The 25,169-nt window shown below is 47.6% G+C and overlaps 2 protein-coding genes across 3 annotated transcripts in view; one reads left to right on the forward strand and one right to left on the reverse strand.

Moving 5' to 3' along the window:
- TRIM14 (tripartite motif containing 14) overlaps nt 1-20,259 on the forward strand; it is a 35,296-nt gene extending 15,037 nt beyond the window's left edge. For both annotated transcript variants that reach the window (XM_012475749.2, XM_064379662.1), the window contains 4 exons: nt 5,902-6,135; nt 10,836-10,998; nt 13,878-13,970; nt 19,611-20,259. In XM_012475749.2, the coding sequence (XP_012331172.2) occupies nt 5,902-6,135; nt 10,836-10,998; nt 13,878-13,970; nt 19,611-20,146 (1,026 nt within the window). In that variant the 3' untranslated portion in view covers nt 20,147-20,259. The remainder of the gene's footprint in view (nt 1-5,901; nt 6,136-10,835; nt 10,999-13,877; nt 13,971-19,610) is intronic.
- Nucleotides 20,260-24,024: 3,765 nt separating this feature from the next.
- Nucleotides 24,025-25,169, reverse strand: part of NANS (N-acetylneuraminate synthase) — a 28,523-nt gene continuing 27,378 nt past the window's right edge. The window contains exon 6 of the mRNA XM_012475752.2: nt 24,025-24,255. Coding sequence (XP_012331175.1) covers nt 24,046-24,255 — 210 coding nt within the window. The 3' untranslated portion in view covers nt 24,025-24,045. The remainder of the gene's footprint in view (nt 24,256-25,169) is intronic.

Genomic DNA, 25,169 nt, shown 5'->3' on the forward strand with positions numbered 1-25,169 from the left:
GCCATGGTTTAGGATCAACGGACCAGTGGGGTGACATGAACCAGCCTTTGCCAGACTAGGAATGAAAAGATGGGGACCCTGGCAGGCCATGCTACTGACCTTGACAATGCCACTGGTGTCCATCCCCCTTCAGGGCAGGCAGGCCACTCCCTGCCTCTTCCTGCCTGCCATTGCCACCATATTAGAGTCTAAACAGTCCCCAGACTAACGTGGTCTGGGCAAGGTTGGACGGCACGCCCCTTTCCCTGGTGGTGCACCTCATGAGAGGCATTCATGGCAGGGCTGTTGGAAGTCATACTGAGTTTTCACCAAAGCAGCACCCTCCTTTTGGCTCCTCACTCTCCTCGGGACTCAGAGGTGGATTCACACAGCAGCCTACACTCTGTATGCAAAATCCCTCAGCCTCCCCTAACCAAGGCTTCCTGTCTGGTCAGCTTCTTTCTCTTCCACAGTCCTTAGACTCTGCACAGCTAGACTCCATCTCGCCCTCACCCAGACACCAGCTCTCTTCAAACTCCAGTTCAATTCAGCTGGGATCCAGTTTCACTTTGAACTAAGGGGACCCAAACCAGATGGCGTACTTCCTTGTTTCATGACCAGCATGACCAGGATATTCTCTCGCTCTCTTTCTCTCTCCCCCCTCTCTCCTCTCTCTCTCTACCCCTTTCTGACCATATTGCATAATCAGCCTCATCCGCTTACACATGAAGTTTTCTGGTGGCTGTTTTCCATACTGGTTATCCTCGTGCTGAGAGTTAGAACGAGGTATAGTGTCATGAAGCTTCTTTTGTATTTTCTGCTTAACAAAATGGATCTATAAAAACCATTTATGGGCCGGGCGCGGTGGCTCAAGCCTGTAATCCCAGAACTTTGGGAGGCCGAGGCGGGTGGATCACGAGGTCAAGAGATCGAGACCATCCTGGTCAACATGGTGAAACCCCGTCTCTATTAATACAAAAAATTAGCTGGGCATGGTGGCGCGTGCCTGTAATCCCAGCTGCCCAGGAGGCTGAGGCAGGAGAATTGCCTGAACCCAGGAGGCGGAGGTTGAGGTGAGCCGAGATCGCGCCATTGCACTCCAGCCTGGGTAACAAGAGCGAAACTCCATCTCAAAAAAAAAAAAAAAAAAAAAAAAAAACCATTTATGTCCTTGTTAATAGGCTGATTACTATACTTGGTTGGGAGGAGATATTTGCTCTCTTGGTTTCTCTACAAAGGTCCTCTGTGTACTTATGTTGCCTCAACATGTGTTCATAAATCAAGAGTTTGAAATACATTTTCTTTATTTGGACATTCAGTAAAACACATTTGTGTCCAGGCTCAGTGACCCATTGCAACCATATAAATGTGGACTAATTCCAAGGCTAGCTTAAAGCCAGTATAATCCATAGACCAGTGGTATGAGCTAGTCTCTGAACCTATCCACAGCCTGGAGCATTGGATAGGAAACACAGATTTAGAGAACTCATCTCCTGTTTGCTGCCAAACCACATACTGTCCCCCTAAGAAGAGAACATGGTATCACGGGAGCCTGCCCACCCCTCGTGACTGGCTGGGTGCTGGGATCATTCTGCTATGTGGATTGTACAGATGTTTGGGCTGAGGAAGGGGGCTGACCTGTGTCTTTTTTTTTTTTTTCAATGTACAAATAATATATGAAAAAATGGTCATTTTTAAAAATTTAAACAATAGTATAGTATGGAACTATATAAAGTACAAAAGTACAAAGTGAGAGCCCTTCTTTCTCCATCTGCCAGTCCATGCCTCTTACCAAACATGACCACTACTAACAGACATTTTAATTGCACTTGCAAATATATAGATGCACACATCCCTCCATACACAGGTTTTGTTTTACTATGTTTTACGTACATTTGGATCATCTTGCATGTATTACTCTGCAGCTTGTTCTTTTTCACCTGTTTTTTTGGAGAACTTTCCATGCTAGGACACATAGGTCTACTGCATTTTTTGGTTTGTTTTTTTGAGGCAGAGTCTTGTTCTGTCGCAAAGGCTGGAGTGCAGTAGTGTGATCTCGACTCGCTGCAACCTCCGCTGCCTGGGGTCAAGCAATTCTCCTGCCTCAGCCTCTCTACTAGCTGGGATTACAGGCATGCACTACCACGGCTGGCTAATTTTTGTATTTTTAATAGAGATGGGGTTTTGCCACGTTGGCCAGCTGGTCTCAAACTCTTGACCTCAAGTGATCTGCCTGCCTCAGCCTCCCAGAATGCTGGGATTACAGGCGTGAGTCAGCACGCCCGACCTACTGCGTTGTTTTTGTTGTTATATTTTCTTCTTTGCTTTTATATAGGTGATAAAATATATATATATAACATAAAATTTGCCATTCTAACCATTTCTAAGTATTCGATTCAGTGGTTTGAATTATATTCACAATGTTGCACAGCCATCCCCTGTGTCTATTTCCAAAACTTTTTCGTTATCCCAACCAGAAACTCTGAAACCATCAAGCAATTACACCCCATTTCCCCTCTCCTAGCCCTTGGTAGCCTCGACTCTACTTTCTGTCTCTATGAATTTGCCTGGTCTAGATATTTCATATAAGCGGAATGATAAATCATTTGTCCTTTTGTGCTTGCTTATTTCACGAGGGGTGGTGTCTTCAATGTTCATCCATGTTGTAGCACGCATCAGCACAATGCATTCTTGGTAATCACTATACATTATTTCATTGTACAAATGTAGCACAATTTATATAATTAACTTATATACACATCCCATATTGAAAATTGTACCAAATATTTCATGGTTAACAACTGTCTGAGGCTGGCGCACAGTGGGGATAAAATAATTTACCAAGACAGTATTGAGTGTAGAAAGGCAGATTTATTTATAGAGAAAAGGGAGAGGTACATTGCAAGGGAGCTGCGGGCGAGGCAGCAGAAAGAAGGCAGGGGGCTGGAGGGGGAGTTTTCGAAGGTTTGCTGCTTGAGCTGAATACTTGCAGACAGGATGCCTGTGTGCAGGTGGACTGTGGGCTGAGTGCCTGTAACAGGATGCATGAGTGCTAGTGAGCTGTTTGTGGTTGACCCTGTTTCTCAGAACATTCGCTCCCCACTACCCTTGTTTCTGTTTCTGCCAGTGAAGCCCATTTTTCAGTTTTCTTTTAACTTCTTAAGTTTCCACAACTATTCTCTATTTTTTTTTTAAGTCGGAGTCTCACTCTGTCGCCCATGCTGTAGTACAGTGGCCTGATCTCAGCTCACTGCAACTTTCGTCTCCTGGGCTCAAGTGATTCTCAAGCCTCAGCCTCCCAAGTAGCAAGGATTACAGACACCGACCACCATCCCCAACTAATTCTATTCTCTAGTCTCTATGTGTAAAAGCTATGTACTGAGAATCTTGGTACACAAATCTTCATGTACATGTGAAAGCATGTTCCAGGATCTAAGTAAAGTAAGAGGAACTGCTGCATGAAAGAATATGTGCATTTAAAACTTTGAGGCCAGGCGCAGTGGCTCACGCCTGTAATTCCAGCACTTTGGCCGGCTGAGGTGGGCGGATCACCTGAGGTCAGGAGTTCAAGACCAGCCTGGCCAACAGTGAATCTCTGTTTCTGGTAAAAATACAAAATTAGCCAGGTGTGGTGACAGCCACCTGCAGTCCCAGCTACTCCAGAGGTTGAGGTAGGAGAAGCACTTGTACCCAGGAGACAGAGGTTTCAGTAAGCTGAGATCTTGCCATTATAGCTGAGATCAGCCTATATGAAGCTGGGGCGGAAAGTGGCAAGAACATTTTTGGATTATTATCGGCTGAACTCCATGGTTGAGAAGGTGACGATTCCCATGCCGAGACTGCGATGTAAAGATTTGAGCTGGAGACGACACACCCATGAGAAGTTCCATCTTGGGTCCTCTTCTGGGGCCAACTTGCAGGTCCACTGAGGAGAGAAGTTCAAGAGGTGACCCTCCATCCTGTCTGAGGACTTGGCCAGAGCCTGAAGCACTGGGCACTTCGATGACCACTGGCTGTGAGCCCAGCTAGCATAGGACCGTGACATCCCATGGCATCTGGAATGTGCTGGCCCTGCCCTACCTCTTAGACTCATCTCCCACTCCCTCAGTGGTCCATCCTACTTGAAGGACATAACAATGTCCAACTCCTGCCTCCTGCCAGACCATTCTTTCCACTGACCTTTGCCATGACCTTGTTCGTGTATGTGTGTTCCTCAGGGCCTTTGCACTGATGTACCTTCCTCCCTACCCCATTATTAATAAAAACAATATACATCCCCATTAAAAAAAAAAATCTTGTTGCCTGGGCAACAAGAGCAAAACTTATTCTCAAAAAAAAAAAAAATTGATAGATATTGTCATACTGCCCCCTAAAAGTGAAGTACCAATAGACCCTACCACCCGCAGTTTATATAAATGCCCTACTTCATAGACTCTTACAGACTGCATCTCAATCTCTTAAAAATCTTCCAATCTAATGATCAAAAACTATTTTCTGGGCTGGGCGTGGTGGCTCACACCTGTAATCCCAGCACTTTGGGAGGCTGAGGCGAGTGGATCACCTGAGGTCAGGAGTTTGAGATTAGCCTGACCAACATGGTGAAACCCCGTCTCTACTAAAAATACAAAATTAGCCATGCGTGGTGGCGCGTACCTGTAATCCCAGCTACTTGGGAGGCTGAGGCAGGAGAATCACTTGGACCCAGGAGGCAGAGATTGCAGTGAGCCAAGATCATACCACTGCATTCCAGCCTGGACAAGAGTGAAACCTCTCTATATCAAAAAATAAATAAAAATTGTTCTATATTTCATCTAATTGATTTATTCTTTGGACTTTATGTACAGTGCTTTAGTTTAACTGGACTTTCTCTTTTGTTTGTTTTCCTTAACCTTTATTGTGGAAAATCTCAAATTATTTTAATTATTTTTATTTTCATATTTTTAGTACGAAAATACAAAACTTTATTCTAAAATGCCACTGTTACATCACAGATGCACATACATACACACATCTCTCTATATATAATTTGAGTTCTTTTTTTGTTGTCATTCTTTTTTTGAGATGGAGGTTTGCTCTTGTTGCCTAGGCTGGGCTGGAGTACAATGGCGCCATCTCAGGTCACTGCAACCTCCGCCTCCCGGGTTCACAGGATTTTCCTGCCTCAGCCTTTCGAGTAGCTGGGATTATAGGCACCTGCCACCACACCCAGCTAATTTTTGTGTTTTTAGCAGAGACGGTGTTTCACCATGTTGGCCAGGCTGGTCTTGAATTCCTGACCTCAGGCGATCCACCTGCTCAGCCTCCCACAGTGCTGGATTACAGGCGTGAGCCACCGAGCCTGGCCATAATTTGAGTTCTTTTAAAAACTCTTTATTTTGTGCTTTTGACTGTTTTATCTGTGTCAGAGCCACATGGTTTTAGATCCTGTAGATTTATCATTTGTTTTGTTATCAGATAAGGCAGATAACGTGTTATCCGGTTTCTCTTCACTGATTTTTTTAAAGCAATTTTGGCTTTTCTTATGCTTATTCTCTCTTCAAATAATTTTATAATTTTTTATCTGCATGTTAAGATTTTGATTGGAATTTTATCAAATTCCAATTTGATTGTCTAATTTAGAGACAAATAGTGACTTTATAGTAATGAACCTTCCCAGTCACTAATATGGTTTTTTATTAGGTTTATTTCCACATATTTTGCTATTTTTTCTCCCATTTTCAAAAGGATCTTTATTTCTCCATGCATTTTATGATTGGTGATGGCTGGTGCTTAGGAAAGCTTTGTTTTTTATAAGTTGATCTTGTATCTGACTGGCCACTTTGCTGAACTTATGTTTCAGACATTCTGATTATTTTCATGTTGATTATTCTGGGTTTCCCGATTGATAAACATATCATCTGCAACTGGTTTTTCTGTTTTTAGGCTCATGCAGAGTCAAGTAAAACCTGGCTGAAGGGGATATTCACTGAACTCAGATTACTACTTGATGAAGAAGAAGCAGTGGCCAAGAAATTCATTGATAAAAACACACAGCTTGCCCTCCAGGTGTACAGGGAACAAGTTGACTCTTGTAAAGAGCAACTTGACATCACGAACGATCTCTCCAACAGGGTCTGGAGTATCGGCCAGGAGCCTGATCCTGTCCAGAGGCTTCAGGTAATGCTTGGGTCACTGCTCTTACAGCTGCCACCTGCCACCCACACTTCATCTCAGGTGTTGTGGCATTGAGCACAGTATTGACACACAGAATATTGCCTGGTTACCATGCAGACTGTCTTGCCCCGACACAAGTGTTCAAGAGAATATACATTGTTAGGAAGATAATACACATCTTGGGCTAATTAAATAATATTAACAGCCACCAATTTCAAAGGCCTCTGTGTTCTGAGCACTGTGTAGCTTAGTATGAATATTCACTAGAACTCTGCAGAGTGGCCTCACCCATTATATAAACAAGAAATTGAGGCTCAGTAAAGTGAAGTGACTCACCTGGTCTCACACAGCTGGTAGATGGCAGAGCTGGGATCAGGTCTGTCTGTCTGTCTAGGTCTGACTCTAAAACCCACAAGACACCTTGCCTGGCCATCTGCCTGTATAGTCTTAAATTGAGACACTCCTCCTGAAAAGGCAGGTGTCCTTGCAGCTACTGAGCACATTTCAAAAGCTGAGTCACAGTTCACTCAATGGTACTCCTTGGCCACTGGGCTTTGTTGAGGAAGAGTCTAAGAAACAGCCCCTGTGGCAGATCACTTGAGGCTAGAAGTTCGAGACCAGCCTGGCCAGCATGGCGAAACCCCCCTCTACTAAAAATGCAAAAATTAGCTGGGCGTGGTGGCACATACCTGTGAGGCTGAGGTGGGAGAATCACTTGAATCTGGGAGGCAAAAGTTTGCAGTGAGCCAAGATTGCACCACTGTACTCCCACCTGGGTGACAGAGCAAGACTCTCTCTTAAAAAAAAAAAAAAAAGAAATAGCCCCTGCAATACTCATTGCTACATTTGGGGAAAGCATGTTGTCAAGGATGGTGTTCCTGTCTGTAGGGAACTGTGGAAGAAACTCTTGTCTGGTGTCAACACCCCTGTGCAGTCACTCCTGCACTAGAATTGCTTTATCACTGTTAGAGCTCCTCTTGTTTGCTTCTTTGCCTTGGGATGCTCAGAGCCAAATCTGCTTTGACTAACCAGGCTAAGGCTTCATGGCAAATGCTTTGTGTCTCATTTTCTCTTTGCTTCATTTTTCTCGCTATGAAGAAAAATCTTGCTGTATTAGAGGACCTTTGCAAGATACTTTAAAGGCTGTGGGACAAGGCAGAGTACAACTAAAAGGCACCAACTCTAACCACAGATGAGTATGGGCTCTGGCTGGAAAATCAGACAGACAAAAAAGCCAGTCAGCACAAAACCAGCCAAGCCGGTCCCCAGGTGGGGATTTCCACTCTTGTGTCTTATGTGGCCTCAATCAGTTCAGCCTGTGTCTCATCGTCATCTGTTTCAGCCAAATTCTGGGTGAGGTGCTTTCCTAGGAATGGGTATTGTGCTTTAAAAGGGCAAGATGCACAAAGGGATACATTGAATTGTTTCTTTTTAAATAATGGTCCTTTTTAAGGCTATGGAATACTAAGGAATGCTTCCATGGAGAAGCATGCTATTCTCCATTATAAAACGGTTTCAGGGCTTTGCCATCTCTTTTTCTGAAATCCTTTTGTGCCAGCCAGGCGTGGTGGCTCATGCCTGTAATCCCAGCACTTTGGGAGGCTGAGGTGGGCGGATCACGAGGTCTAGAGATTGAGACCATCCTTTGGCCAACATGATAAAACCCCATCTCTACTAAAAATACAAAAATTAGCTGGGCATGGTGGCGCATGCCTGTAGTCCCTGCTACTCCGGAGGCTGAGGCAGGAGAATTGCTTGAGCCCCAGAGGCAGAGGTTGCAGTGAGCCAAGATAGCGCCACTGTATTCCAGCCTGGCGACAGAGCGAGACTCTGTCTCAAAAAAAAAAAAAAAAATTCTCTTGTGCCAAAGCTATTGATTCTAATCATTCAGCATTCCCACCTTCTATGTGTTCATTCATTTATTCATCAATACGTACTGAGCCATGTCACTTGCTGGACATTAGGAGCTCACAGTAGGTGGGGAGACTTGCTCAGAAACAGTTATTTACCGTACAGCTTAAGCAATTTTGTAAATATGAAGCTAGCAAAATTATGTCCAAGAAATGTCTGACACTCTCTGGGTGGGAGAAGGATGTAGTCTGGGAAGACTTCTAGAAAGAGGTGATGGTAGGGCTGGGTGTTGGAAAATGAGTAGGAGCACACTGTATATATAGAGAGAGCAGAGAGGACAGACAGGAACTGTGTACACGTGAGAGCTTGGCAGGCTGGGGAACCAGTTGGGGTTCAACCTGGCTTGAGGAGGGGTGGGGGATATAAGGGTGGGGGTATTGAGAGACACAGCTGGATCCATAGGTCATGGTTAGTTCATGAAGGGCCTTCTGTTTCATGGATTTTAGCATTTTCCTGTAATACAATAGGAGACAGGAATGGGTTTTTGTTTGTTTGTCTGTTTTTGAGACAGGGTCTCACTCTGTTGCCCAGGCTGGAATGCAGTGGCTCAATCTCGGCTCACTGCAACTTTGCTTTCCAGATTCAAGGGATTCTCCTGCCTCAGCCCCTTGAAGAGCTGGGACTACAGGCACGTGCCACCATGCCCAGCTAATTTTTGTATTTTTACTAGAGGTGGGGTTTCACCCTGTTGGCCAGGCTGGTCTCAAACTCTTGACCTCAAGTGATCCACCTGCCTTGGCCTCCCAAAGTGCTGGGATTACAGGCATGAACCACCATGCCCAGCCCGGAAGTGGTTTGAACTGAGGGATGAAAGCAGTCACGTGGTCAGTTTAGTGCTTTAGAAAAGTCACTTTAGAGACAGAGTGGGAGATGGACAGAGGAGACCAGGATGGGATGCTGGAAGGGAACTTGGGGAGTCCAGGAGAGAGATGATGGTGGCCTGGACCAAGATAGGGGCAGTGGGGATAGGGAGAAACAGGCAGGTCAGGAGATGCCACAGGAATGGAGATTGGAATTGGAGAATGAGTAGGGGGAATCCTGAGATGACGCCGGAGTTTCTGGCCTGAGAGATGAGGGACTGGGTTTTCTGTTCTCTGAGTCTGCAAAGGCAAAAGCAGCTGTCCTTGGTTTCATGCACTGATTTTTCCATCATACATATGTTTTGAGAACCCATGTGTCTGGCCTGGTGCTAGTTGCTGGAGTTTGGGGTTATCAGGTGGTGACATGTGTCCTCTATCGACCCCTCATCCTACCCTACTCATCTGCCCTCTGAGCCCTCTCTCACCTCCCTGGAGCTGCTCCCTGCCCACCCTGGACTTCCTGCTAGTGCTCAGTCTTCCCTGGCCAGCTCCATTCCAGTGCTCTGGGTGTGACCTTAGCCCTGGTTCCCCACCAAAATGAGGTTGGACTCTAGACTCCTGGCCTCCTAGGCTGAATGGGGCTTGGAGGCCATCTCACAGCCCCCTCCCAATGCACAGCATGCTGCCAGGTAGGGCCTGCCCCTGCCCCACAGCCGAGTGCCAGGCCACCCTCCTCCCTCCTGAGGCCCCCATCTGTCCACCCCTTCTCGGGCACGCAGCACTGCCACTGCCAGCCAAGCCTGATCACTGGGGGCAGTGAGCTTCCTTCCAGCTCCTGGCCAGGACAGCCCTTCAGAAAGTGCCATCCCGGTTCTTACCTGCAAACAGGAGAATCCACTGGAACCGTTTTAAGCAAGAAAGGAGTTTATGGAAGAATATGAGGTAGTTGGTAGGATCTCCAGGAGGGCCAGAGAGTCAGGATGGCACATGGGCAGCAGGAAGGAAGTCCAGGCTCCAGCAGGGGTTGGTGCCAGTATAGGCCCCACGGCGCCTCTGCTGGGCAAGACATCACCACTCACACCAGTGACCAGAGCCCCCACCACTGCCGTCCCTGAGCGTCACATGCCACCATCGCTACCTTCACCTTTACTTCCAAATCCATGCTTTGGCTTGGAGGTGTCTGGTGACACTCCTGTACCAAGGGTGCAAAGGGGGCTGGGAGACAGGGTTTTCTAGCTTCTCCTTAGTGAAGCCACACAACACAGAAAAGTGTTGAAGAGGGGCTGTCCAGGCGCAAAACAGAACACATGTTCCCTTCCGTGGCCACATCCCCTCAGTCAGCACTGCAGCTGAACCGTGCTGGGTTTGTTTTTTTTTTTTTAGAGACAGGGTTTCACCAAGTTGGTCAGGCTGGTCTCGAACTCCCAACTTCAGGTGATCCACCCGTCTTGGCCTCCCAAAGGGCTGGGATTACAAGCATGAGCCACCATGCCTGGCCTCTTGCTGGGTCTTTGATGTCCTTCTTATAAGACAGTTTCCTGCTCCACCTTTGTACAAGTTCCAAGGGCTCCTTCCCCAGGGAGACTGACCTCTCACTCGTTTTGTACCCGACGCAGACCCATGGCACAGTGTGTGTGAGGCTGAAGCCTCACTGGGAAGGGCCCCTGTGTCAGCCTGACCCTGCCCTCTGCCCTCATAGCTGTCACAGAGTAGGCCTCAATGAACACAGAAGGAAGGGAGGAAGGGAGAGGGAGGAATCCCCAGTGCCAGCACTGAAAAATCATACCTCCATGTGGCTCCCACCTCAGGGCTGCTGTGTGGTCTCTCCAGGGCTCTCTCTGCTCCTGGGGGCACAGCCTGGGCTGACCGCAGGTGCCAGGGCAAGGTGGAGCCTGGGCATGCTGGTGTGGGTTTGTTCCTGGGCGCAGCACGGGAGGCTGGGACACTGCCTGCATCTCCCAGAGCCACCCTGACCCCTGTGTGCCCACACAGGCATACACGGCCGCCGAGCAGGAGATGCAGCGGCAGATGAGCCTCGGGGAGCTGTGCCACCCTGTGCCCCTCTCCTTTGAGCCCATCAGGAGCTACTATAAAGGTCTCGTGGAAGCCATGCAGAGTACACTACAGATGCCACTGGACATTCGCCTTAAGGAAAGTAAGTCGCCAGGTGACCAACTTTGTGTCCTTAACTCCCCTAGTGCCCTTTAGCTCAGAGGTGAATGCAAAGATCATCACCCTACATCCTGTCTCTCCCACACTGAGGCCCTTGGTTGGGCGTTCAGGGGCTCCAGGGCCTGGTGCCCAAGCCACCCTCACGACTTCACTTCCAACCCTTCCTGAGACGGAGACCTGCCCTTCTCCAGTCACACTGCCCTGCTTCTGCCCCTCAGATCGCTCCTGGGACCTGCCATATTTCAGCCTTGCTCTGGGCTCCCAGCTGCAATGACCAACTCTTCCTCCGGCTGGGGCCCAGGCCCAGCACCCCTTCCAGGCAGGCTGGCACAGCTGTGCCCACCTGGGAAGCCCTTTCCTGCCAGCCCAGCCCTGGCTCACTCCCTCCCCTGGCCATCTCCCCTCTCCCTTCCCGCACCAGGGCCTGCCCACATCCTGCTGGAGAGTGCTTATGAAGTGGACACCCGCTCCTTGCTCCTTCCTTGTAAGCACCTGAAGGGCAGGAACCAGCTTTGGGTCTACCTCTGAGCTCCCCAAAGGGCCTGGCGCAAAACATGTACTCAAAAATATCTATTCATTGATTCATTTATGGGCTCATTCATTCATTCATCACCTCTGCTGTCATGATTCATTCAGAACATTGATCAAGCCCCTCTTATGTGCCAGGCATAGGAGGGCACAAAACAAAGCTCCTTCTCTTTTGGTGCTCATAGTCCTTGTAGGGGGAGACAGTGCACAAGCATGTCAGGTGACAGGAACCGCTATAAAGAATAATAAAGCAGGGCAAGATGGAGGACAGGAAAGTGAAAGGAGGAGGAACCGTTTTTCTTTCTTTTTTTCTTTTTTTGAGATGGAGTCTTGGTCTGTCACCCAGACTGGAGTGCAGTGGCACGATCTCGGCTGACTGCAACCTCTGCCTCCCGGGTTCAAGAAATTCTCCTGCTTCAGTGTCCTGAGTAGCTGGGACTACAGGTGCCTACCACCATGCCAGACTAATTTTTGTATTTTTAGTAGAGACGGGGTTTCACCATGTTGGCCAGGCTAATCTTGAACTCCTGACCTTGTGATCCGCCTGCCTCTGCATCCCAAAGTGCTGGGATTACAGGTGTGAGCCACCCCGGCTGGCCGAGGAGCTGTTTTATATAAGCAGTTGGGAAGGGCTCTGAGAAGGGGACATTCAAGGTGGCCCAAAGGAAGCATTCGTTCTGCAGGTTCTGCTGGTCTGAAGGGCCAGAGAGCACAGTGGTCATAGGCACAGCCTCTGGATCCAGGTCTCCTGGGTTCCTACCCCAGGTCTACCACCTTGGAACCCTGCTGAACCCTGCTGCACCCTGCCATGGACAGGGCACCTCCCTTTTCCATGCCTCTGTTTCTGTATCTGTAAAGTGGAGACCATAACACAGCCGCTGCTTTGAGAATTGAATGAGCTCTTACACACATAGCGCTCAGGCATAATAAGCGCCATGTACGCCTCGGTGATTATGATTGCTGCTGCTGTTACATCTTGGGGAGGTATCCTAGACAGAGGGAAAAGCAAGGGTGCAGGTCCTGAGGCTCGAGGGGAGTGAGCTGGCCACATAGAAGGAGCACCAATGGAGACAACAGAAGTGGAAGTGGAGTCGCAGGGGAGAGAGGAAAGAAATCTGAATCCCAGGATTTTGACCTGGGCAACTAACAGAAGGAAACTGTCATTTTCTGAAGTGAGAAAATAGCATTTAGGGCTGGAGGGAATGAAGTGTTTGAACCTGTTAGATTTGAGAAGTTGGACTTCCCATGTGGTGGTATCGCCCAGGCAGTAGGACCTATGCCTGTAGAGTTCTAGGGAGAGGGGCGAGGCTTTTGCCTTGATGAAAGAACAACTTCAGCCAAATTAAAGATAAAGGAGTTTAAATGAGCAATGAACGATTTGTGAATTGGGCAGCCTTCTCAGCCTCGGTACGTTCACAGACTCTAGCACAGCCACGTGGTGGAAGAAGATTTAGGGACAGAAAAAGGAAAGTGGCATACAGAAAACAGAAGTGAGGCACAGAAGCAGCTGGGTTGGTTCCAGCTCAGCATTTGCCTTATTTGAACACAGTTTGAACAGTTGGCTACTTTTGATTGGCCAAACTGGGTGATTTCCATATCCAGAGTAACAATTCTAGTAAGAAAAAAAAAGAATAATTAAAAAAAAACTGGGTGATTGGCACAAGTGCAGGCTTGTGCAAGTATGGTCTGTTTACACCTCCACTTGTTATAGTTCACGATGCACAGAAAAACCTTTAGGCCGAACTTCAAAGATGTAAGGAGGCAGCTTTAGGCAAAACTTGATTTAACAGCGTGCAGGTGGGCTTGATCTCTACAGGCCCCTGTGATGAGTGCTGGGAGTGGTGGGGGCCGAAGGCAGGTCTGGGGAGGCGCTGAGTGAGCTCCAGCCCCAACAGCTGGGAAGGAGGCACCATGGGCAAGAGGGGAAGGGTGTGGGGGCTGTCCAGGCAGAGGGCACAGCAAGTGCCAGGGGCCCCGGTGCCCCTGCTGTGCCCGTTTGCTGGGATGGCTTCCCCTCCTTCCTTCTTTGTGAGCGCTCAGACCTTCCTGACTCAGCTCTACTTTCTTGTTTCCCTGGAATTTGCGCATCCTCCCTGAGTCGTGGCTCATCCTTGAGTGTTGGGTCCAGTGGTGGTTCGCTCCTCAGCTCCTCCTCCTATTTAGGGCTCTGCCACACCAGTCTCATCACCCTGGGGTTTTCCTGTCCCTGTGAATTTACGTGAACCCCTTAAATCTATGAGCTGCTGCGACTCTCCAGTTGTGTGGTATTTTTAGCACGTCTTATTGGTCTGCTTGCGTGAGCTCCAGGCGCTCATTTCTCACAATTCCTTACAGACATGAACTGCCAGCTCTCAGGCCCTTCCAACACCAAGCCAGGTACCTTGTTGAAAACCAGCCCCTCACCAGAGCGATCCCTCTTCCTAAAATGTAAGACCCCGGAGTGGGGAGAGGGTGGAGAGGGCGGAGACAGTGGGATGTTGGGTGGAGGAAGATCATGGAAATGGAGGTCCCTCTTTTTTTCTCATTAGAATTTTTTTTTTTAATTATTATTTTTAAGAATTTTTAAAAAAACAGTACATGTTCACTGTAGAAAAATTAGAAAAGGAAAAAAAGTCTCATAATCTTCCCTCTTCCGTGAACAACTATTTGTCCTTTTAGCTTTAGCACATCTAATATGCATATAATGATATATTTACTATATCTTTTTATTTTACAAATGTGGTGTCATACTATACATACTGTTTTCTCATCTGTTTTCATTTGCTGATATATTATGAACGTTTTTATTCTCTTGAAATATTATATATGTAGGGCCAGTCCTGGTAGCTCACACCTGTGATCCCAGCACTTTGGGAGGCCGAGACAGGCAGACAGCTTGAGCCCAGGAGTTTGAGACCAGCCTTGGCAACATGACAAAACTCCATCTCTACAAAAAATACAAAAATTAGAGGGCATGGTGATATGCTCTGTAGTTCCAGCTACTCAGGAGGCTGAGGTGGGAGGATCACTTGAGCCCTGGAGGCGGGGGTTGCAGTGAGCTGTGTTCATGCTACTGTACTCTAGCCTGGGTGATAGAGTGAGACCTTGTCTCAACTGGAAAAACAACAACAACAGATAATGCATGCTTATTGTAGAAAATCAGAAATTACAAATATGTAAAAACAATGGTCCCTCCCAAGGAATACTATTAATATTTTAATGTATATTCTTTCAGATATGTGTGCATATTTTTTACAGGGATATTATATTCTTTGTAATTTTTTTCATTAACAGTATAGCTTGAACATTTTTTTAATTTCCCACCCTACACTGATGTGACAATTTTCTATGTCAGTAAATATATAACCTTTTTTGAGTCAGGGTCTCACTCTGTTGTCCAGGCTGGAGTGCAGTGACACAACTATGGCTCACTGCAGCGTTGACCTCCAGGGCTCAAGTGACCCTTCTGCCTCAGCCTCCCACATAGCTAGAAACACAGATGTTTGCCACCAAGCCTGGCTAACTTTTAAAGTTTTTGTAGAGACGGAGGTCTCCCATGTTGCCCAGGCTGGTCTCGAACTCCTGGGTTCAAGTGATCCTCCCACCTAAGCCCCCCAAATTTTGGGATTACAGGCATGAGCCACTGTGCCCAGCCAATATTGTGTGTGTGTGTGTGTGTATTTGTCTTGCTCTGGATTGCAGTGGAGTGCAGTGGTGCAGTGCTCACTGCAGTCTTGACCTCTTGGTCTCAGGTGATTTTCCCACCCCAACCTACACATAGCTGGGACTATTGGCGTGCGCCACCATGCTTAGCTAATTTTTAATTTTTATTATTTTTTGAGGTTGCATGGCATTGCATTGAATGGATGTGTCATATTTAACCAATCTCATAATGTTGGATGTTTACATTTTCATTTCTATAAACAATGCTGTAATAAACATTCATTCTTGTACACATTTGTTGAATTAATGAATGAGTGAATGAACACACCATACCTCATTTTCAGATTATTTTTTAGGAGTAATTTCGCAAAGTGGAATTACTGGGTATCAATTTAAAGAAGACTCAACCTAAAGTAGCCTCAGTATCCAGTTAGCAGAGTTTATTCCAGTGCAAAGTAACCATCAGGGGACATAGGCAAACCAAAGAATGGTGGTCAGTGCTCCTGGTGTTGGGAAGGGGGCAGTGAATATCAAAATGGAGGCACTGAATAGAATTACATTTTCCATTCAAAGGCTAACCTACTGATTTAAAGGCTGGGCATGGTGGCTGATGCCTGTAATCCCAACACTTTGGAAGGCCGAGGCAGTTGGATCACTTGACTGACGTCAGGAGTTCAAGACCAGCCTGGCCAACATGGTGAAACCCTGCCTCTACTAAAAATACAAAAATTAGCCTGGCATGGTAGCAGGCGCCTGTAGTCCCAGCTACTCAGGAGGCTGACGCTGGAGAATCACTTGAACCTGGGAGGTGGAGGTTGCAGTGAACCAAGATCGTGCCATTGCACTCCAGCCTGGGTGACAAGAGTGAGACTCCGTTGCAAAAAAAAAAAGAAAGAAAGAAAGAAAGAAATACTGATTTAAGATTTGATTGGCTACTATTGATTACACCTAAGGAGTAAACATCCTAGTGAAAATAGTTAACAATCAAAAGGGTCTCTATCTGCAACGTCATTTAGTATGGGTTTGAATGAAGAATAGGGAATCTGGTTAATGTATAACATCTCAACACAAAAGTCAGGAAGTAATGGTCATGCACAAGAGAAGAAAAACGCCACATTATGTGACTCAGTTTCCAGGGCTTAACTTTTTCCACTTGGCATAATAAATTTGGAAAGTCCAGAAATTTTATTTTCTTTTTACACTGGACATGAATTTTTTTTTTTTTTTTTTTTTTTTTTGAGATGGAGTCTGGCTCTGTCACCCAGGCTGGAGAGCAACGGTGCAATCTCGGCTCATTGCAACCTCCACCTCCCGGGTTCAAGTGATTCTCCTGCCTCAACCTCCCAAGTGGCTGGGATTACAGGCGCCCAGCACCACACCCAGCTAATTTTTTGTGTGTTTTTAGTAGAGACAGGGTTTCACCATGTTGGCCAGGCTGGTCTTGAACTCCTGACCTCAGGTGATACACCTGCCTTGGCCTCCCAAAGTGCTGGGATTACAGGCGTGAGCTACCAGGCCTGGCATGCATTTTTAAAGTAAACTTTAGTTGAAATATAAAATGCATAAGGAAAAGTACACAAGGCCGGGCGCAGTGACTCATGCCTATAATCCTAGCACTTTGGGAGGCCAAGGCAGGTAGATTGCCTGAGCTCAGGAGTTCCAGACCAGCTTTGGCAACATTGTGAAACCCGTCTCTATTGAAATACAAAAAAATAGCAGGGTGTGGCAGCATGTGCTGTAGTCCCAGCTACTTGGGAGGCTGAGGCAGGAGAATTGCTTGAACCAGGGAGGCCAAGGTTGCAGTGAGCCGAGATTGTGCCATGGCCCTCCAGCCTGGGTGACAGAGCGAGACTGTCTCAAAAAAAAAAAAAAAGCAAAGTGCACAAATCAAAAGTCTGCAGCTCAATGATTTTTTTTTTTTGAGACGGAGTCTTGCTCTGTCGCCAGGCTGGAGTGCAGTGGTGCAGTCTCAGCTCACTGCAACCTCTGCCTACTGAGTCCAAGCGATTCTTCCGCCTCAGCCTTCCGAGTAGCTGGGACTACAGGCGTGTGCCACCACGCCTGGCTAATTTTTGTGTTTTTAGTAGAGACAGGGTTTCATCATGGCGAGGATGGTCTCGATCTCTTGACCTCGTGATCTGCCCGCCTCGGCCTCCCAAAGTGCTAGGATTACAGGCGTGAGCCACCGCGCCCGGCCTCAATGATTTTTTTAAAGAAGAAATATATTTTGTAATCACCTTCAGATCAAGAAATGGAAATTTTCACTCCCCAGAAGTCTTCCTCATGTGCCCTCTTGTTTACTATCCCCAAAGGGAATCCATTCTCCAGACTTCTAGGACTATAGGTTAGCTTTACCTGTTTTTGAACTTTTAGTAGATCATTCAGATTGTACCCTTCTGTTTTGCTTCTTTCTCTCAACATATTATTTATGAGATTTATCCATTTTGTATACTGACATATTGAGTAGTGGTTTTTTTTTTTTTTGGAGACAAAGTCTTGCTCTGTTGCCAGGCTGGAGTGCAGTGGCGCAATCTTGGCTCACTGCAACCTCTGCCTCCCATGTTCAAGCATTCTCCTGCCTCAGCCTCCTAAGTAGCTAGGACTACAGGCCTGTGCCACCACGCCCGCTAATTTTTGTATTTTTAGTAGAGACAGGGTTTCCCCATGTTGGCCAGGATGGTCTCGATCTCTTGACCTCGTGATCCGCCTGCCTCAGCCTCCCAAATTGCTGGGATTACAGGTGTGAGCCACTGCGCCCGGCCTGAGTGGTTGTTGTAAATTCACTTAGCACTTCTAAGCTATCCACAGATTTTCTGGGATTTTCTGTAAATAAGCATGTCACCTGTGAATAATAATCTTTCATTTCCTCAATCCTTATTCTTGCCTTTCACTTCTTTTTCGTGCCTTGAGTTACTGTTTACTACATCTAGAACAGTGTTGAATAGAAGTGGTTATAATGAGCAGCATTTTCTCCCACCTTGGATAAATATCCAACAGAAATGCATACATATGTGAATCAAAAGACCTGCACAAGAATGTTATGTGACTGAAACGCAGGTTCAATCGCTCAACGCTTTGCAGAGTCCAATTAACAAGAGCAAGGTCTGGCATAAAGAAAGTGGTCTTTTTCCAAAGCTTAGCTTAGGGGAAGAGGTACAGGCTCCTCCTGCCCTTAAGGGTACCACCTCACTTTTGTGGCAGAAAACAGAGGCTTTTAAATGGGGACTTTGTATGAAGGGCATGCAAGGGAGGAGCAAGCAGATGGGGGTCTACGTGACTCATTTTGGTGCCTCATCTACCAGGTGGGTGAGCTGGTGCCATTGACGGCAGAACTAGGTTGTAATGTGGCCATTGTGTTGAGATTCTCCAGGTGTAAGAGTTCTGACACAGGCATACTTAGCTGGTAAACTGACTGTTGTCTCTCGAGGCAATCTCCTGGTGGGAGAAAGTTCTGGTTCCTTCTAAGTAGGCAGTTAGATAAGCTTGCCCTGTAGGGGATTATCTGGTGAAGGGAATGTAATGGTTATAATTGCATTTCTAAAGAGCTAAATAGGGGCAGGCATGGTGGCTCACACCTGTAATCCCAGCTCTTTGGAGGGCCCAGGAGGGCGGATCACCTGAGGTCAGCAGTTTGAGACCAGCCTGGCCAACATGGTGAACCGCCCCCGCCCCCGGCCCCGTGTCTACTAAAAATACAAAAAATAGCTTGGCATGGTGGTCAGCACCTGTAATCCCAGCTACTTGGGAGGCTGAGGCAGGAGAATCGTTTGAACCTGGGAGGTGGAAGTTGCAGTGAGCCAAGATCGTGCCATTGCACTCCAGCCTGGACAACAGGAGCAAAACTGTCTCAAAAAAAATAAATGTAATTGTATTGGTGGTTTCAAAAGCTTTTTAAACAGACTAAATATTCAAAAAAAAAAAAAAAAAAATAGAGGACTAAGTTATGTGTCCAAACATCAAAATCATAGACTCTCCACTAAAATACTCTTGTGAAAGAAAGACTATTATTTGATGTGGCAAAATGCTCAGTAGTAGATCAATCAATTTTGAAAAGCAGATTACCTAACGGCATGTATGGTGTGACACCAATCTTAAAGCTATAAAGAACGGGGGGGGGGGAAGATAGGAAGTAACACACCCTAGTGTTAACAGTGATGGGATTATTTTTAATTACATTTGTATTAGTTGGCAACAAATTTCATGGCACAAAATTCAGACAGTATAAAGGGTGTGCAGTAGAGTGATTACTGCTTCCCCAGCCCCCGCTCCAGGGACAATGGAGGTTAAAAGGGGTCTTTCACTCCTTCCTTAAGCCATTTTCACGCTTCGCATTTTGTGCTTTGCACGTGCGTGGGTGGGCTCCCAGGGACGGGCCGCCGCGCTGGCCCCGCCCATCAGGCGTGTCTTGTGTTCCGCCCCCTGTAGACGCGCGCACGCCCACGCTGGATCCGGACACGATGCACGCGCGCCTGCGCCTGTCTGCAGACCGCCTGACCGTGCGCTGTGGCCTGCTGGGCAGCCTCGGACCCGTGCCCGCGCTGCGGTTCGACGCGCTCTGGCAGGTGCTGGCTCGCGACTGCTTCGCCGCTGGCCGCCACTACTGGGAGGTGGACGTGCAGGAGGCTGGCGCCGGCTGGTGGGTGGGCGCGGCCTACGCCTCCCTGCGGCGCCGCGGGGCCTCGGCCGCCGCCCGCCTGGGCTGCAACCGCCAGTCCTGGTGCCTCAAGCGCTACGACCTTGAGTACTGGGCCTTCCACGACGGCCAGCGCAGCCGCCTGCGGCCCCGCGACGACCTCGACCGGCTCGGTGTCTTCCTGGACTATGAGGCCGGCGTCCTCGCCTTCTACGACGTGACGGGTGGCATGAGCCACCTGCACACCTTCCGCGCTACCTTCCAGGAGCCGCTCTACCCGGCCCTGCGTCTCTGGGAGGGGGCCATCAGCATCCCGCGGCTGCCCTAGGGGCCAGGACCAGCGTGACAGTCTCCAGGTCTGTACCTAGATCAGCGTGGCTGGTCCCCTTACTGCCTACTTCTCAGGGCCCTCTCCCTGCCCCAGCCCTCCCCAACCAATCACACCCATAGTGCTTTGAAGGGTTCCTCTCCTAGGCTAGTTTGAAACATGCCCTAAACAAGTCCGCTGCTGCCCTCTCATCAGACCTCTGCACCCCCACCCCTACCCCCACCATCACTTACTCTACTTTAGTCCACTTCCTTCAAAGTGACACACCCATAGGTAAGCCCTCAGCATCCGGAACACATCATCCACCACCTGGGAACTTTCTCCCTCGTACAGCACAGGAACCTGGCACATAGTAGGCACACAGTAAATATCTGTGAATGAATGAGTCATCCAGCACTGACTCTTCTGTCCCTTGAGGTCTCTTGGATCTACCGCTTCCTCCTCACCTATTTCATCTTGTCCACATCACACCTTCCTCCAGAACAACTGTGAGAGCTTCTTAGCAATTCCTGGTCTGAACCCTCTCCCAGTCCTCATCTTCCACCTAAAACCAGGGTGCTCTTCCTAAAATTTCACTTAACTTGTTAGAACTATGAAGAGGCTTCCAGGAGTTTCCACGGAAAAACAAAAAAACACTTTAGCATTTAAGGCCTGTCTAGTCTGCTCAAAATTACTTATCCTCACCTAGCTCCTACCGCTCCTCTTAGAGGCTCTCCAGTCAGAAATGTGTCACATAGCTCCACCTCCACACCTCTCTACTGCCAGCACATTCATGCAGGAAAAGTCTTCACTTGTCTCAGTCTTCGCCAGGCTTATCTGCGCCAGGAAGTCTCCCCAAACCACAAGAATCTCACTATCAGAGCCACCTGGTACCTATTTTCCAACTAGATTGGAAGCTTTGGAAGGTTAGCTTTGTCCTATACTCTCTCCACCCTGAAAAGTTCAGAAAGCCCCCTTCCCTCCCAAGCAGTGAATAATAACCAGCAGGTGCCTATCACTGAGTCACAGAACAGCTGAGCTGGGAGGGCCTCACAGGTCACCCAGCCAGTTCTTGTAGATTTGCAGAATCTGAGGTCCTGAAAGAAAGCAGAACTGCATAAAGTTATCCCGTGGTGCTGTAGGGGGGGCCAGGCCTGTGTGCCATCCACCCACTCCCAGGCAAGCATCTGACCTGTCCCCTGGCTCAGCCCTTAGGCCCAGCTTTCAACCTGGGAGATTTTACTTCTTGTTTCTCAGGAGATGCTGGAAAGGAATCAGCAGGTGACCGTTGCTAAGCAATCAAAGGGGGTGGTGTTTCCCAATTGTCTTGAGACAGAAAGGGGAAGAGCGCCCTTAGATCCAGATGTTGCCAAGGAAACCCAGAGCGCCCAGCTGTCTGGAATGAAGTGACAGAAATAGAGAACAGTAGGCCCTCACATGGAGGCATGCTCCTCTAGCAGGGAGGGGGATGCCTCTTCCCAGGGCCTGTGTCTCCGTTCTGAAGGTTCTGCATCCTGTTTTGTCAATTCCCTAGATGGTTTTGAAGTTAACATTCTGTTAAAGGATCTTCGTAGGTGCTTGGTAGGAAGGGAAAGCCGAATCCTTGTGGTTTAAACAGACTCTCAGTGCATTAATTAGTTTGAACGATGTAGAACTGACAATTTTCAATGGTTTTTGAGTTTAAAATGGCACTTTGATATGGGGCAGTATAGCAGAATAATACCAGATAGACAAAACCTCGCAAATGCCTTAACTTCTAACCAAAGACTAAAACTCTGGTTGGACAGTCTTGAAGCACTATGCTGCAGGAATAAGGAGAAAAGGGGAAATTAATCCTACTAGGAATGGCCCAAACTGAATTGTGACAGGCAGAGGACATTCCTGACAGAGGGAAGATGAATACACTTGACCCCCACATCTCTGTCCATCCCTGATGGCCAAGACCTCGTCCCAGACCAACAGCTGCAGGGGCCAAGTAATAACAGCTCTTACTAGTATGTAAGGCACTGTTCTAATGCTTTACAACAAAACTCATCTGATCCTTTCATTATCCCTAGGGAGTAGAAAGTTATCCCAATTCTACACATGGCAAAATGGAGACCGAGTCACTTGCCCAAGGGTCACACAGCTAGTGGTGGAGCTGGGGTCTGGGTCCAGACCATGAGTTCCAGGTTTGTGCTCATGGCCACCACAAAGCCCTACTGCTCAGGGTGAATGCAGCTGGTCTCTGGCCAGTGCCTGGTGCTCTGGCCCCTCTCATGGAGCTACTGCCCATGATGCTTTCCTTTTGCCTGGTTAGTCTGCGAGACTTGAGTCTACCTTTAGATTGCCTTCCTTGGGGTCTGAGATGAGGCCTTATGCCCAGAGGGGAACTTAAGTTTGGGATTCATGTAGCACAGAGAGAGCTAGGCTATAAAGGTCATAAACTAGCTATATCAAGGCCCATGCTAGCCAGAAAGCTGCAGTTTTAGTCCCTAATCAACTGTGTGACCAGGACTAGTCACGTTTTACTTCTCTGTGCCATCTATAAAATGGGGATAATGGCACTGACTACCAGTGTTGTGAGGCTCAAATGAGCCAAAGGTTATTAACTTGCCTTAAAAACTATTGTGCTGTATCATTTTTATCAGCATTCTCAAGGGAGCTTGCACTATATTGACAGAGTGCCGAGACTACTGGTATTCCCAGCTGCCACGTGGCAGTAGCAGGAACTACTAGAATATTCTCAGCACAGGATGAGGCTTCCTTGGTTTCCATGTCTTTCAGAGTACTAATCACTTACCTTATTCTGAGACTTGAATTTGTAGACATTTCTTTATTGATATGTCAAATTGCTTGCAGCTATCTTTAAATGACAGCAATTCTCTAATATTTGGTTTAATAAAATGTGAATAATGTCCCTTTTAACTATGGTCTTTATTAGGAGTTCATGTTGCTTCAAGTCCCTGGCACTCAGACCTGGACAGGCCCTCACTCATATCCTATTCCTTCCACAGCCTCCTGGTGATAGTCAGCTGCTCCCTGATAAACTATCTCTAGGGATGGGGCATTCACTGCTTCTAACGATAACTCACTAAAGTTCTCACTAATGTGTAAACAAACCCTGACTCCCACCTGTTCCCATCTAAGACAGTATTATAGCTCACTGCAACCTTGAACTCCTGGTCTCAAGTGATCCTCCCGCCCCAGCCTCCTAAGTAGTTGGGACTACAGGCCCATACCAGCATGCCTGGCTCACATATCACCTTCTAACATATTATGTGACTGACTCACTATACTGTGGATTTTTGTGCATCTGCCCCCATCTCAATGGAAGTTCCCTGAGGAAGGAATTGGGGCTGTTAGTGGCCATATCCTCTGTGCCTAAAGCAGTGCCTGGCACACAGAAGGCCCTCAATATTTGTTCAGAGAAGGAACACATGCCATTTCCCTCTGCTCGGAGAGGAGTGCCTTCAGCATTTTTCTGCCTACAAGATCCTGTGATCAATCCTTTCTCTGATGTGGAGTGACTGCTATATGATGCTAACTAAACACAGAGGCCAAGGGTGGGAAAGGGATAAAGGCAATGGAGAAGTAAAGGGCTGTAAACAATCAGAATGAAGGCTTACTACAGTAGAGGACCTGTGCAGCCAGCTCTCGCCCCTCTCTGCAGCCAGCCAGCAACTGGAGGATATGGACTGCTTTGGAGCCACCTCCCCCTCTGGGCTGGCCAACTTGAAGCAGAGACTGCTTCACTGGATCTTTCTCTCTCTCCAGTGGGCCGACACAGGGCTTAGCCCAGAAATGTCCACTGTCTAAGGAGCGGGTGGAGGTGGATGATGGCCAGGTCCCTGGAGACCACCATTCCTGCCCCCGCCTCACTCAGACACACCTGATAGCACCAGCAAGGGAACTGAGAATGCAGAGAATGGCACTTTATTTTAAGACTTGATTTTTTTGCCATGATTATCTACCAATTCTTCCATGATGGTGTCATCTTCTTCAATAGTGACCAGGACCTTCTTGCCCACTAGATTAAAGATGTCTTCAGGAGGATAGCCTTTGGGCTCACCTACTTTCACGGTGAGCATGTCCATTGTTAGAATGGTGCCTTCCGGAATTTTCACTTTGGCCACCACAGACTTGCCCAGCTGTGGACAAAATGAACATTCAGTGCCAGCTTCACAGAACTAACTAGTGTACACTATGTACACTCGAGGTCCCTGAGTAGTACCAAGGCAGTGCCTTGGGAGCAGGGACTCTTGTCGATCCCTACACTGCTCAGAATATCTCATACATTCAGAGACTCAGTGGAGGGGCCTTTACAATAAAGTGCAAAGGAAAGAGAGTTCAGGCTGTGTAGGCGGAGCCAGGTTCAAATCCCAGTCGGCAGGGTATAGGCTGTGTTTTAGTTTCTGTCAAACAAACTGTCCTGTCAGATGACTGTAAGGATTGGTGATATTACAGAATGTACTTGGAACACAGAATGCTCTCACTACATGCAAACTCTGATTCCTTTGGTCACCATGCAGCTCAGTGTCTCATGGCAAGAAAAGGAGCCCCTGAGGAAGGGGCCCCCGAGGAAGAAGCAGATTGGACAGGCAGGTGAGGGAATGAAGGGTACCTGAAGCTCGCAGCCAATGTTTGTCTTCTCCATAAATGCCTTCAAATAAATTATCTGTTCTATTACTCTACATCCTCCACATAAGAGCGCAAGGAATCAATTCTGCTTGGAATGTAGTGCCAGGAAAAAATGTCTGTCAAGTGATAATCTTGCATCCTGTTATGTTTTACTATGTGCTTAGGGAGCCAAATTAAGTGCTTAGCTGTTATAAATCTTACTCTGGTTTCTGGCCTAATTCTCTCCTGTTTCCTCTATAAAGAAACTTTCTTTTTTACTATTAATTTCCTAGTACATATGCATCTTTGATTTGGGGAAGCAGGGAGGCCCCACTAGAATAAAAGATGAGCACAGTCCCAGGCATGCCTCGTGTTGGTCTTTGCCTTGACCCTGACAGCTGCAGAGGTTAGGTATGTGTGCGTGCCTGCAGCCCCCAGATGCCTG

The sequence above is a fragment of the Aotus nancymaae genome, unplaced genomic scaffold (assembly GCF_030222135.1).
Source record: "Aotus nancymaae isolate 86718 unplaced genomic scaffold, 86718_ANA_hifiasm-v0.15.2.pri h1tg000003l, whole genome shotgun sequence".
NCBI classification, from domain to species: domain Eukaryota; kingdom Metazoa; phylum Chordata; class Mammalia; order Primates; family Aotidae; genus Aotus; species Aotus nancymaae.